Source organism: Barbus barbus, assembly GCF_936440315.1.
Source record: "Barbus barbus genome assembly, chromosome: 24".
In the NCBI taxonomy this organism is placed as follows: Eukaryota; Metazoa; Chordata; class Actinopteri; order Cypriniformes; family Cyprinidae; genus Barbus; species Barbus barbus.
Window position 1 is genome coordinate 12,846,751 of NC_136752.1, and position 13,722 is coordinate 12,860,472.

The 13,722-nt window shown below is 36.7% G+C and overlaps 1 protein-coding gene across 5 annotated transcripts; it reads left to right on the forward strand.

Annotated features, from left to right (window-relative positions):
• The first annotated feature begins 911 nt into the window (after positions 1-911).
• Positions 912-6,217, forward strand: LOC306843453 (L-threonine 3-dehydrogenase, mitochondrial-like). Of its 5 annotated transcripts, none has more exons than XM_079374971.1 (9): positions 912-1,081; positions 2,802-3,001; positions 3,180-3,222; positions 3,345-3,415; positions 3,683-3,832; positions 4,151-4,323; positions 4,425-4,515; positions 4,807-5,076; positions 5,167-6,217. In XM_079374971.1, the coding sequence occupies exons 2-9, from the start codon at positions 2,812-2,814 to the stop codon at positions 5,304-5,306; spliced, it is 1,128 nt and encodes a 375-aa protein (XP_079231097.1). In that variant the 5' UTR covers positions 912-1,081; positions 2,802-2,811; the 3' UTR covers positions 5,307-6,217. The 5 variants fall into 5 exon arrangements, with proteins under 5 accessions (XP_079231097.1, XP_079231098.1, XP_079231099.1 ...); XM_079374972.1 differs by lacking the exon at positions 912-1,081 and adding an exon at positions 1,717-2,315; XM_079374973.1 differs by lacking the exon at positions 912-1,081 and adding an exon at positions 2,291-2,704.
• Positions 6,218-13,722: the final 7,505 nt, after the last annotated feature.

A 13,722-nucleotide genomic window follows, 5' to 3' on the forward strand; every position in this document is an offset into this window, starting at 1 on the left:
TGTATATATATCACATTTAGTCATTTAGCAGACGCTTTTATCCATACCGACTTACAAATGATGAAAATAGGAGCAATCAAAACACACACACACACATATATATGTATATATATATATATATATAAAATAATAGAGAAGGCTAGTGTTAGAGGCCTTTTTTAAGAAAACAAGCAGTTAGAAAACGAATAGAGTTTGTGTTGCAGGGTCAAGTCAAGAAGTAAAATAGAATTAGTATAGAGTGCTAGAGTTAGTAGGTCAAATGAAGATGGAAGAGATTTTGTTTTTAACTGTTTCTTAAAGATGTATATGTGCTTTTAAACCAACATAAAATATGAAAAATATTTTTAACATTATCAAGAAATAAAAAAAGAAATGGAAATGAATACATTGCAATAATATATACAGACAAAATTAAATGTAAGAAAAAAAAATTGCAATAAGTTATTTCCTCAATTAATATGGCAACATGAATGAAAACAAAACCCCCCTAAAAATCTCAATACCATGCTATTAGCAGTATTCTTAATGATAATTATAATTCTACAAGTAATTCAGTGCTGTTTAAAATAGTTTAAGTAGGATTTATATGTTTTAAAATAAATTTGGTGCTAAATTTAGTGCAGCGAAAAGCACATTTTCCTCATTAGGTAATTTAGCTTTTTTTCTTTCTTTTTTTTGTAGGTTTGGCGTTTTATAGAAACAAGAAATATTCTCTCAAACAATTTACTATATGCTTTCTGTCTCTCACTTTCAACCCCAAACGTCCCGTTGACTGCATTCGTTGTGAGAGGGGGGTTGAACATGTGCAAGCCTGAAAAGACCCCTCAGTCGTCATGTTTCAGTTCTACAGACGTCAGGAAGGCGTGGCCAGGGCCTCACCTCCAGCGCTGGCCAATCAGAGCGCAGCCGGCTTCTCTTGAAAGCCTCTTGGGCAGCGGATATAAAACCGCGGCGGGCTGATGCAATACTGGAAGATACTGAATGAAGCATCAGTGACGGAAAACCAGATCAAGAAAGCTGCTCACGTCGCCCAGAAAAACACGTTTTCTGCCTAATTTCTGAATCTTATTCTAGTCAATAGGTGAGTGAATTAATTTACTAAAATCGATTGCATTTTGCTTTTAAGATTGATTACAATTAGAGCCTTATCTGAACGCCGGCTTCCGATGGCCTTGACTGGAAAGATAAAAATGCATGATAGTTTATTTTTCACTTTCACAACCTTATCGCATTTTACTTCTCAATCCAATTACTTTGTCCTAAAGCATTTCGTTAAATATCTATGTGATTTTAGGCCTAAGTTATAATGAAGCTCAAGACGTGGTTATCTTATATACATCTTCCTCATTTTATCACTTAACCAAAAACACAAGACTTCCCTTTAGTGTTTCCTAAAATACGGTAGTTCGTGCTAAAGTGTCAAAATCCTGATAACGTGGTCGTTATTTTAAGGTTTTCGTTCTTAGGGTGTAGTCGTTCTTCTAGAGCCGCTAATGTTAGTCAGCCAGCAGAAGTCAGAAGTCGCACCGCTAGTTTTAACCCTGGGTTAGACAACTCGTCATTTTAAAACGCGCTTCTGAATGGCTTGTAAAACTACTTCGCCGAAATTGCAGTGCTAAAGGTGCGATAATGTTACAGCTAGTTGTTTAGCAACAGACAGCCAATCACGAGCTCCCTCGGTGCTTATCTCATTAAATATGCATGAGCTTCAAGTCTACAAGCATGTAGAAAACGGATAAAAATGTAGACGAGAGGCAGTAGAAGGGTTAACTGGGTTATAAAGATACCATATTGTATTTGCCTTATGCTATGTGAATATGACCAGAGCGGGTCTACGAGGCCATTTTTAAAACGGGCCCGTCTTACCCAACAAGTCAGAAGGGCTTGCACATGCAGTGCGGAATCTCGAAACACGTCTACCAAAAATGATTTACTAACCCGGGATAACGTATGAACAGTGTGGACGTGGAACAAGGCAGCCCAGGATTGCGTCTCAGGCTTTGCACTGCGAAAAAAAGCCTTTGAAAACTAGTCTAAACTGATCTAAATTCCCAGAAGTCTGACTGACCTTTCCGTTCGAGATCAAACCGGATTGGATTGTGTGTTAGTGTATTGTGAAGCAAAATAATACAGGGGACACAAACGGAACAGTCCGCACAGACTTGGCACAATGAAGCCTTTGGAGGTCGTATTGAAGGATGTGTTCGGCATCTTGCCACGGTGCTCGCGTGCTGATTGGCTGCCGGCGAAGGCAGGGCAGAATAAATACGCTCACATTACATTCTTCGTTCCTTTCGTGCCTTTACATTTGCAAGGTAAGAAAGTTCGGCGATGACAATCTGGAAATTGGCTTTTTTTCCGGTTTACTCTACGAATTTAACAGAAGGATTAACTTTGAGGCGCCTTACATCAGGTTTAGTTCATTAAAGTTTGTTTACCTGCCAGTGTAATTTACTGTACTGAGACAAAGTTTGAAATAGCACTGATGTAAGAAGCACATGTTCGACTCGAAATGTTAATCCGAAAACAGCACAAGCTTTTATATTTAGATGTCCAGCATCTTCCAAACTTTATGACTTGCTTCTGAGGAACAAAAATCTATGCAGTGGAAGCGAATTGTGACAGAGGCTGTCATTATGCCTGACATTTCTTTTGTTCCACTGAAGGAAGAAAGAAAGTCATACAGGTTTGGAAGGACATAACGGTGATTATATGATGATAGTGCACGTTTTAAGTGAACTACTCTTTTAATTGTAGGATCTGATAATGTGAGATACCTCAACGCCTCTTGTTGTTTGCAGGTAACTGAATATGCCAGTCGTCAGAGCCCTTAGTAAGGTGGCAAAGCAGGCCCTGCTGACCCCTGCATGTGGATGCCAGCCTCTGACGGTGGCGATACGCAACATCAGCTTCTCCCCACGTCAGGTCACCTCTGGATCTGATGCCAGCTTTCATTCTGTGTCCTTTTCTGAAACCGATCACCCCAAAGTTCTCATCACAGGTAAGGAAAACGTCAGGTTCTTGGTACTTTGGCATTTTTTATTTTTTTAAGAGTTGGGAATTCTGTAATTTGTCACGTTGATCACAATGGTTTTAGCACATTTTTCAGAAGGGTGGATCCTGACTCCCCTACTGTGTTTTTTGCATGATATTTGATCATCTTTTTTTCTCTCTGTCAGGTGGCCTCGGGCAACTAGGGGTTGGGCTTGCTAAACTGTTAAGGTATGCATATTATAGTACATATATAAATGCGTTCAGTTTTTGCATAGTAGATGCATTTACAAATGTAATATTTTACATAAAAACGCATATTACATAATAAAGTTATACCTCCTGTCTCATAGGAAGCGATTTGGAAAAAACAATGTGATCCTCTCAGATATCAGGAAACCACCAAGCAATGTCTTTCACAGTGGTATGTCTTATTTGGATGAGTAAAGAAGTGCTAATTATGTTTATTATTGCTGCTAATGACCTGTTTTGTAAAATTTCTTATAACTAGCTTGGATGATTGATTTAACATTTGCATGTCTAAAACAGGTTTACCTGCACAAATAATAGCTTAATTTTAAAAGATAAAGGATTTTTTATCTTCATTTCAACATTTTTAATATTGAAAAATATGTTCAGAGCTAGACTGATCACACAAGTTCTGACATGTTGATGAAATATTTTCACACAGGCCCCTTTATCTACTCTGATATTCTGGACTACAAGAACTTGCGAGAGATTGTAGTAAATAACAGGATCACCTGGTTAGTGCATTACAGTGCTCTTCTAAGTGCTGTTGGGGAAGCTAATGTGCCACTGGCGCGAGCAGTCAACATCACAGGTAAGACTTTAGAAAACTTTTAACAGAACATTAAATGTAACATTTTTATACTTATCATCATAATCTGCTTCTGTGTTTATTTATTTTTTTTTTTTTAATATATTACATGGATGTTACCTAGAAAAATGTGTAGTATTTCAGTCAAATATCAAATAGAAAGATTGTATATAGTGTGTACTGTAATGTTGTAAAACATTTATTTGTCTAGATCTTTCCATAAAAATAGCCTTTGATAAAATTAGCTTTTGATTCTGATATGGCACGAAATATAAATGAATAAATTCATTCTAAATCTTTTTTGGTTTGTTTTTTTTGTAGGACTACACAACATCCTAGACATTGCTGCAGAACATGGGCTTCGGCTTTTTGTGCCCAGTACAATTGGCGCCTTCGGACCAACTTCACCTCGAAACCCCACTCCTGACCTTTGTGTGCAGAGACCACGCACTATATATGGTGTCTCTAAAGTCCACGCAGAGCTCATGGGGGAGGTAAGACACCAGTCACCCTTATTTTTTTCAAATATGAAGTATTTCACCTATTTTCTGTGTCGCATGAAATATTAATTTTTACCCATGATCCTCTTCTGCAGTACTACCACCACCGATATGGCCTTGACTTCCGCTGTCTGCGCTACCCTGGCATCATCTCTGCAGACTCGCAGCCCGGTGGTGGCACGACAGGTACGGTGCACTCTGCACCATCTGTGTTTTTTGGCACATGACCTTGCTCACATACGTAAGTGAGGTTATGCAACTGGCAATTGCTCAGAAACGGGGTGTTGTTCATTGAGTATTTTTAGATAAACTGATAGCCCGCACCAATGCTGACCAGACATATGAACCACACCTCCAGCTCCCAGAAGTCACATGTAAAAAGCTGTTACAGTCATACTGTTGCATGTGGTAGAGGAGACTGCTGACCAAAAAAAACAGCAATGACTCATGGAAGTCTGTCTTTATTGGCTTATCCAGACTACGCCGTGCAGATTTTCCACGATGCTGTCAAGACCGGCAAGTTTGAGTGCAACTTAAAACCAGACACACAGCTGCCCATGATGTACATTGATGATTGTTTGCGGGCCACGCTGGAGGTGATGGAGGCACCGGCGGAATCGCTCAGTATGCGCACCTACAACATCAATGCCATGAGCTTCACTCCAGAGGAACTTGCGAACGAGGTTCAAAAACAGCTGCCTGATCTTCAGGTCACATATGAGATTGACTCTGTACGACAGGCTATAGGTATGATCCAAAACATCTTCATTTTCCTCAATTTTGGTACAAATAAATGGTGCAAATTGTACAAAAATGCTTGTTTTTTCCTCTGTATAGCTGACAGTTGGCCCATGAACTTTGATGACAGCAACGCACGCAATGACTGGGGCTGGAAGCACGACTATGATCTGCCAGAGTTGGTCCAGACGATGCTCAACTTCAGAGGCTCAGACTCCCGCATTGCCCAGGCCAACTGAGTCTGCTCATGAACACTAATAATTGTACATTTCATAAAGATTTATAGTGATGCAGAAGAGAGATCCGTGGTCTGTAAATAGTCATATTCCTTTTCTCTTTTGTGTCATCTGTATATTCCTTTTGACTAGCACAGACTATATGTATAACTGCAAATTATACGAAGAGGTCAGGTCTCTTTTCAAGTCAGAGTTGCACAGATATTTTGAAAGCTAAATTAAAGGAATGGGTTTAAACCTGACGTGATCCTCTTGTCCTTTGCATTTAGTGAAAGAGGATCATTATGTCTCCAGGAAAAATAAACCAAATAAACATGAAAGTCCAAAAATTAACATGGCAGATCCTAAAATGCAGCTTCCCAAATTATACTATCTTTGTTTTGTTTTTTTTATTTAAGAGAAATAATTTTTCTGTACCCTTGCAGAAGAACATAATAAGTGAGGAAAAGACTGATGGACGAGTTCAGACTAACAGGAATGAACGCTAGGAATTGTTACAGCAGCTTCAACCCATTCTAAAATAAACAGACAAAGATTCTGGTTTAAACAGGGTGGGACTCAGATGTAGGTCCTCAGGGAGAGTGAGGGTCATCATGATGAATGACGTTATCATATCCCTTTTGGTTGCATTTCCTCTCTTGTGCACTATCTATTTATTCAGACTGCTCACAAATTAAATGCAAGATTTGGTCTTGCTTCACATGTTTGCTGTATACTTTAACAAGGTCACTTTTTTAAATGCAATTTCTATCATATATTGCATTTGCCCATAAACATTTTCTCACTGGGAATATATTATCCGGTATGAAGGGGAGAGTGGGGAAACAAAATTAAATTATTTTTAGTTAAGCTTTGCTTCCACATCTTTTGTTCTTTTGATCAATAAATTTGTCAATAAAGCTTTTTTTATCGTTACAATTTTGCATTGCCTTTCATTTTAAATATAATCAATTAATTATTTGAGTGCAATAGACTGAGATTTTAAAAATAACCTTAACATTTGTAAGTAAAGGATGGAGCTGTCATAGTAATTTTACATTTATTTTTTCATTTTCCTGGTGTTTATCTGCGCTTGTTAAATATTACCCACTTGACTAGAGTGCCACCAGTCATTAAAACTTTTATAACTTTTGTGGGAAATATGATCCTCGGTTTGATGGCAGTCTCTCTGGCGGCCATAATCACTATACAAGAGCTGTGCATTAATGCACCTTCACACTGCACCGTCATGTCACTTTTGATCAAAGCGATTAGTGCATAATGCATTGATTTAAGACTATAATCTCCCCAAGTTATCGCAGAACCATTTCGGAGTCGTTTTCCTTATCCGCAGCAATGCCTTTGCATGTTTTTATTGGAGTCGTGCCACATAAAAAATTCGGTGGCATTCGACCAATTTCCCTTTTATTTAGATTACAAATATACACTTTGAAAGCAGGTTATATAACACCTGTTTGTACAGTATATCCAGTAACAAAAGATTTGTCATTTTTCGTTAAGTAGGGCAATAATATGGGCGGCAGTTATCTGACAAATTGGTTATGTAAGTAACTTACTTGGCAAACGCAGACTAACTGTTACGCCACAAGTTACTCTTACCAGGTTTCCTTGAATAATTAAATGTGCCTTCTTAAAGTTTTGTGGTCACTGTCCGAACACTGCAAAAACCGAAAAAAGAGATTACAAAGAGTGGGTTTTGTGGCGGGGTTCTTGGCAAAGGAGCCTTTTTTCCAGCTGTAATATGAGAGTCAGACGAGCTTCAGTTGAGGACAGTTTTATTTGTCAGCAGTTCTTCCAAATGAAATTGATGAAGTGATCTGTTCGTCTGCACTGTCGCTCAATGTGAGCGATGGTGTGACTTAAAGTAGCCTAGTTTAGTGGTGTGACACAAAAATGACCCTGGACAGGTTTATAGTTGAAGTGATTAATTTTATTTAAAAAGAAAAGAACACGTAGCCTAATAAAAGTATTTAAATGCATTACTTTAAGTGGTTGCAACATGCTTATTTTCCTTCTGTCTTTATGTGTTATACTTGTCATGAAGCTTTTGTCTAATAACGCTGTTGCAAAATCACTGTTGTTTGTATTTCCATCATTTCATAACGTGTTTGTAGAATATAGAGGCTGTCGCACATCACATTGTCTGGAATCCTCACTGCTATGAGGCATGCATTTAAACAAACATTGACCTCTACTTGGCCACCAAAGACTACACCAAACTGTAAAGAAATGCATCTCCCAGTCTATGGAAATTTGTGCAGTTGTACATAACCTATGCAGTTAGCAAGATTAGATTTAACATTAGATTAGACATTAACAACTGATAAAGTTACAGTTTAGGTGTTACCTTGTTAGTAGATTATCTGAATGAAATAAATAAAACTATTTAATCTATTTATTATTATTATTAAATAATTAAAAGTAAAACAAAAAATATGACCATTTCAGTGGTTTTGAGCAGGTTCAGCAACACACACACACACACACACACACACACACACACAGGTGCATCTCAAAAAATCTGAATACTCTTATTTAAAAAAGTGAAACTTTCATATATTCTAGATTCATTACATGTAAAGTAAAACATTTCGAAAGTATTTTTGTTTTAATTTTGATGATTAGAGCTTACAGCTCATTAAAGTCAACAATCTCAAAATATTACAATATTTCCTAAGAAAAAAATAGGATTTGCAAAACAGAAAAGTTCAAGCTCTTTGAAGTATGTTCATTTATGCACTCAGTAGTTGGTTGGGGCTCCTTTAGCACAATTGACAGCATCAATGAGGTGTGGCATGGAAGCGATCAGCCTGTGGCACTGCTGAGGCACTATTGAGCCTTCAGCTCACCTGTATTGTTGGATTGACTGTTTCTCATCTTTCTCTTGAAAATATCCCATAGATTCTCTATGGCAGAGTTCTCAAACTCAATTCCTGGAGGGCCACAGCTCTGCAGAGTTTAGCTCCAACCAGCTCCAACTCACACCTGCTTGGAAGTTTCTAGTAATCCTGAAGAGCTTGATTACCTGGATCTTGTGTGTTTGAATTGGAGCTAAACTGCAAAGCTGTGGCCTTCCAGGAATTGAGTTTGAGACCAATGCTCCATGGGGTTCAGGTCAGGCACGTTGGCTGGCCAATCAAGAACAGTAATGGTTATGGTCAGCAAACCACTAGGTGCTAAAGTCCTGCTGGAAAAGGAAATCAGCATCTCAATAAAGCTTGTCAGCAGATGGAAGCATAAAGTGCTCCAAAATCTCCTGGTAGATGGCTGCATTGACTTTGGACTTGATAAAACACAATGGACCAAAACCAGCAGGCATCAAGGCACCCCAAATCCTCACTGACTTCGGAAACTTCACACTGGACTTCAAGTGGCTTGGATTCTGTGCCTCTCCAGTCTTCCTCCAGAGTCCAGACCCCAGACCTTGATTTCCAAATGAAATGCAAAATGTACTTTTATCTGAAAAGAGGACTTTGGACCACTGAGCAACAGTCCAGATCTTTTTCTCCTTAGCCCCGGTAAGATGCTTCTGACGTTGTTTCTGTTTCAGAAATGGCTTGGTAGCCCTTTTCCTGAAGATATCTGAGTGTGGTGACTCTTGATGCACTGACTTCAGCTTCAGTCCACTGCTTGTGAAGCTCTCCCAAGTGTTTGAATCGGTTTTGCTTGACAGTATTCTCAAGCTTGCGGTCATCCCTGTTACTTGTGCACCTTTTCCTACCCAGTTTCTTCCTTCCAGTCAACTTTGCATTATACAGCACTCTGTGAACAGCCACTCCTTTCAGTAATGACCTTCTGTGACTAACCCTCTTTGTGGAGGGTGTCAGTGATAGTCTTCTGGACAATTGCCAAGTCAGCAGTCTGACTAAATTTATTTTCTTAATTTCTTACAATAACTTACAACAAGGTTTAATGACTAAGACTAACTAATTTGTCTTAAAAGCTTACAAAGATGTGTTAAATTTGTGTACTGTAAGAATTACAGAACCTCAGACACTTTGAACTTCTGAGATGGACAACACACACACAGTGCATTAACATACAGACATCTGTCTCCACATCCCACTGAGAGAAAATGCGGGAAAACGCCTCTGAAATATGTATCAGTTCCTTTTCATCCCCTCTTCCCCTCACCCATCCTTCCCTTCACTCAACTCACTCAGAATGGTCAATAGTAGAATGTAATGTTCTGCATTAATGCAAGTGATATTTACAGTCATGTTTGGTATCATTTGAATTGTCTCAGGGCGACTGGTACAATGGTCTCATTCTTATAAGAAGTAAACTAAAAGGTAATACAGATCGTAAGAGTTCAGAGATATTTTGCATACTGTAGAGGGTGGGTCAGTTCCTAGTGGTTTTCATGCAAATTACCTTCTGTCCCAAAAGGTGCTAACTCGACTTGATTAAATTGCAAATTACAATTGTTAGTTCCTGTCTCCACCTCGGGGGGTATTGGTCTTGGTCTGAAGTACTTTAGGAAATGTTGCAAAAGGATCGAGGCGATTCTGTAGCCAGAAGCCCGTAGTGTGTGGTGTGTCTCAATACTTCACACTATGTATTTCTATAAAGTCAGGTATGCATCCTTTACTCGTAGATTTATCTTTGAGAATTCGATGTTTTGTATTGATATGATTTGAACTCTTTGAATTGCTGTGTAATTGACATATACATACAGTATTTACCTGACTGATAATAAATTGTTACATTTGACCTTATTCTGTTTTACTCTGTAATTATTGACTAGTAGATTACGTTGCATCCTTGTTAAAGACATGAGCAACCGAATGAACGAGTAAATATAAAGTCAAGAGTTAACTAGAATAACCAAATATCAGAAGAATACTAATTAGAAATAGACAAGCAATCAATTTGTATTTCAAGCTAAATACGAGGTCATAATAAAATGGAGGCAGATTAGAGGTTAACTTAAATTGAAGAACTTTGCACATTGAAAAGACCGAACACGCAGGAAACCTACATCCACTATTTGGATACCTTCTTTGGACCAAATGGGTGGACCTTACAGTACAATTACATATACATATGCTTTTTGGTTTTATTCAAGTAATATAGAGAAATATGACCAATTATGTGGGATAAAACAAATGGGTTTGTACTGTAAAAACTTCCAACTTCCCAACATCTACCCCCAGCACAATCTATATAAATGTTATGCAAACTTTATATAACACATTTTCATGCCCACTCATATGACAGTATAACCTCCTCCCACTCGTTCTTCTCAGGTGATACTCTTGTCCCAATTCACAAAACCCCTGTTGAGTTTCCCAGAACTGAGCAATGAAGTTCGAATGGAGTGCTTTCTTTCTTCTGTACTTCCTGTTAAGGTGTGTCACGTTGTATAAGCATTCATTGTGTGAACACACCTCTCCACATACAAGCCTCTCCACCAATACCAGAAGCAGGAGTGTGTCAACATGCTGTGTGAATATTGAATATCAGAGCTGGCAGTCTGTCTGTCTGAGTGAAGGTCGGTATATAAACAAACAAGTCAGTTCCTTGAAGAGGGAAGTGCCAAAAAATGCTGTGTTGCAGCTGTCTCATGGTTGCCTGTTGCTATGAAAACACATAGCATTCATCATCTACCACCATAAGGACTTACATACTGCTATGGTTTTTTTGAATGTAAACCCAAACACATGAATACACTCTTAAAAAAAAAAGATATTGGCATTTATGGTTCCAACCTCTAACGTCCATGGGACCTTTCTATTGCACAAAAGGTCCTTTATAGTGGAAAAAGGTTCTTAATATTATTAAAATCTTCTTCACACTTAGAAAGTGGTTCTCTGTTCACTGGAACTGATCACTGAAAACTTCCTTGGGGAACCAAAACAAACAAACAAACTAATAAAGAAATAAATAAAAGGTGAAATAAAGTGTTGCTGAACTTGGTCTAATACAAAAGTTTAAAAACCTGATTTGAGTGATTTTTACAGCAATACACATTAAATAAACATCTAAATAAAATAAAACTAAATTAAAATAAAGGGGCTAGTTTAGGAACAAATATTGGTATATATTTTCTGTAGATTAAAGAAAATTATTTCACAAAAATAAATTAAATGCAATTTCAATTTTTTTAAAACATATATACATATTTTCTTTTCTTTTAAAATTTATTATAACTACAATTTGTGTACAAATTTAAAAAAGTGAAATGAGTTTATTGATTATTTTATCAAACATTGCTAAAAACAGACATTTGATGTGTTTAAAATAAGATACGTTTCATTATAGGTTGTATGTTAGATAATATTTTATTTAACATATCTAATACACTGCAAAAGTTGTAAAAAAAAAAAATATATATATATATATATATATTTTTTTTACAAGAAAATACTATTTCTGTCTCTCTACTTCAAATTTTGTGAACTGTAAAATTTACTAGCAGAGTTGTTACTAGAGAGTTGTTTTACATTAAATAAGTTCTGTGTAGTTGTCACAGAAAACAAACGAAATGAACAAACATGGGATTTGTGTCTCTAATGCTTTTTTTAAAAAGTCATGGGACACCAAAGTGTACTGTATTAAGTGCCTCTGGTATTATCAGATAAATACCATCAAACCCATGAAAATGGTTTGATATACATTGAGTGATATAATGGCAATTCAATATGTGACATTTTGACCTCGGCGGTTGTGCCATGTACAGTAGGATCAATGACCAGTGAGATGGGAATTCAATAAGACATCAGCAGCATTACTCACACAGAATCTTCTTCTTTCACTGTGTATCACTGCAGACAGCAGATGAACTCTTCAACCTCGAAATAAAGATCAGCCTTCTCCTCCGTAATGACATGCTTCCCATTGCAGAGAAATTATGCTTTATGTCCAAGTTGGGATCATAAAATTTCAGTCTTGTGAGAATGGATTTCTGAATTCACATGTAAAGAGTTTTGACAGGATATGACAGATTTCCTTACTAAATCAACTATATTTCAGTCTGTCGATACATTTTTTTCCATTTAATTCAAAATATTTGTCTGGATAACCGGTAGCAATAACTCTGATAGCAACTATGAAATAAATCATCCATAGTTTATTTATTCAGCTCATTGTCAGAAACGAAGCCCAGAGTCTGCAGTCATTCTTGTGTAAGTTGGCACTATTATTTTATTATTTTCAGCCCCAGACCTTTTCCTCACACCTCACTGTGTTCACGGTAAAAGGATTCTCAGGTAATTATTGTAGTTAGTTTGTTTCTAAAACTTAAATACGCCCAATAATTTGAGGACAAGAAATTTGGAAGTACTTATAGTCTCATAATGATATTTATGGTTATATTTTTTTTCTCTGCAATTAAAACTAATGTATTGAAAACACAGCTGTGCAAAGAACAAATGATTGAAGTCTTGCCTATGAAACAGCATTTTGACTGTATGATTTTCATGCAACAAAAAGAAAAGTGTACAAATGAAGATATGATCACAATACACATAAGAGTGAACTGAATGTAATGTTTTCAGATACTTAACTGCATGTTATTTACAATTAAATGAAATTGTATTATAATTTATATCAAATGCAATTATTTGTACTTAAAGAGTTCTTTTTTGACACACATGGTTAGGACACAAGTACCTTTAAGTATGTTTATTTCATAATTACTTCTATTGAAATTAAAGTGCTCAATGTAGTGACAAGCATTTATGGTAAACAAAAATATAAATATGTAATTTCTTCTTTGAAAGTTATATAAAAATGTATTTAAATGCATTTGTAATTACACATTTGTAATGATGAAGAATTTATTACATTTTATCAAACAGTATGTGAATTTTTCATTCATTGAAATGACACAGCAAAATTTAAATTAATCAAATATTTTACATGTTTTAGTTAGTCACATCAAAATAGTGCCCTTAAAGCACAGCAAAAGATTATTAAGTCTTAACATAATAATTTAAAGTGTACTTGAATGCTTTTAAATGGCATTATTACAAAGAACACAAAAGAAGAAATTTTGAAGAATGTGGTCCCCACTGACTTCCATAGTATTTTTTTTCCCCATACTATGGAAGTTGTAATGTTTCTATACCAGTACAAGGAATTAAACCCACTAATCATATCAATATTTCTCATAATAGATGGCTCTATACTCACCGTTGAGTGGATATTAGATGTAGCTTCACCCCTCTGTTCCCAGTGTCCGTGCTAATTCAGTCAAGTTCTGACCACTTCAAACTCGAAGTAAGGATTTATTTAGGTTCTGATAACTAGTTATTTAAGAATTAATTACAAAGGGTTAACGAATCACCAATACAATGGTTTCGTTTTATTCATCTCTGTCTTCAGCCCTTTATAGTCTTCCATCCACCTGCGTTATTCTTGTAGGTGTCATCTATCTCCCCCCGCTGTCTGGGTTGGTTTCAGTTCCTCGAGCTGG

Bases quoted from the DNA above. Each gene is read 5' to 3' on its own strand.
- LOC306843453 (XM_079374971.1), top strand. From the start codon at position 2,812: ATGCCAGTCGTCAGAGCCCTTAGTAAGGTGGCAAAGCAGGCCCTGCTG. The intron at 3,223-3,344 runs GTATGCATATTA...CCTGTCTCATAG, and splicing joins GGGCTTGCTAAACTGTTAAG to GAAGCGATTTGGAAAAAACA. The intron at 5,077-5,166 runs GTATGATCCAAA...TCCTCTGTATAG, and splicing joins CTCTGTACGACAGGCTATAG to CTGACAGTTGGCCCATGAAC.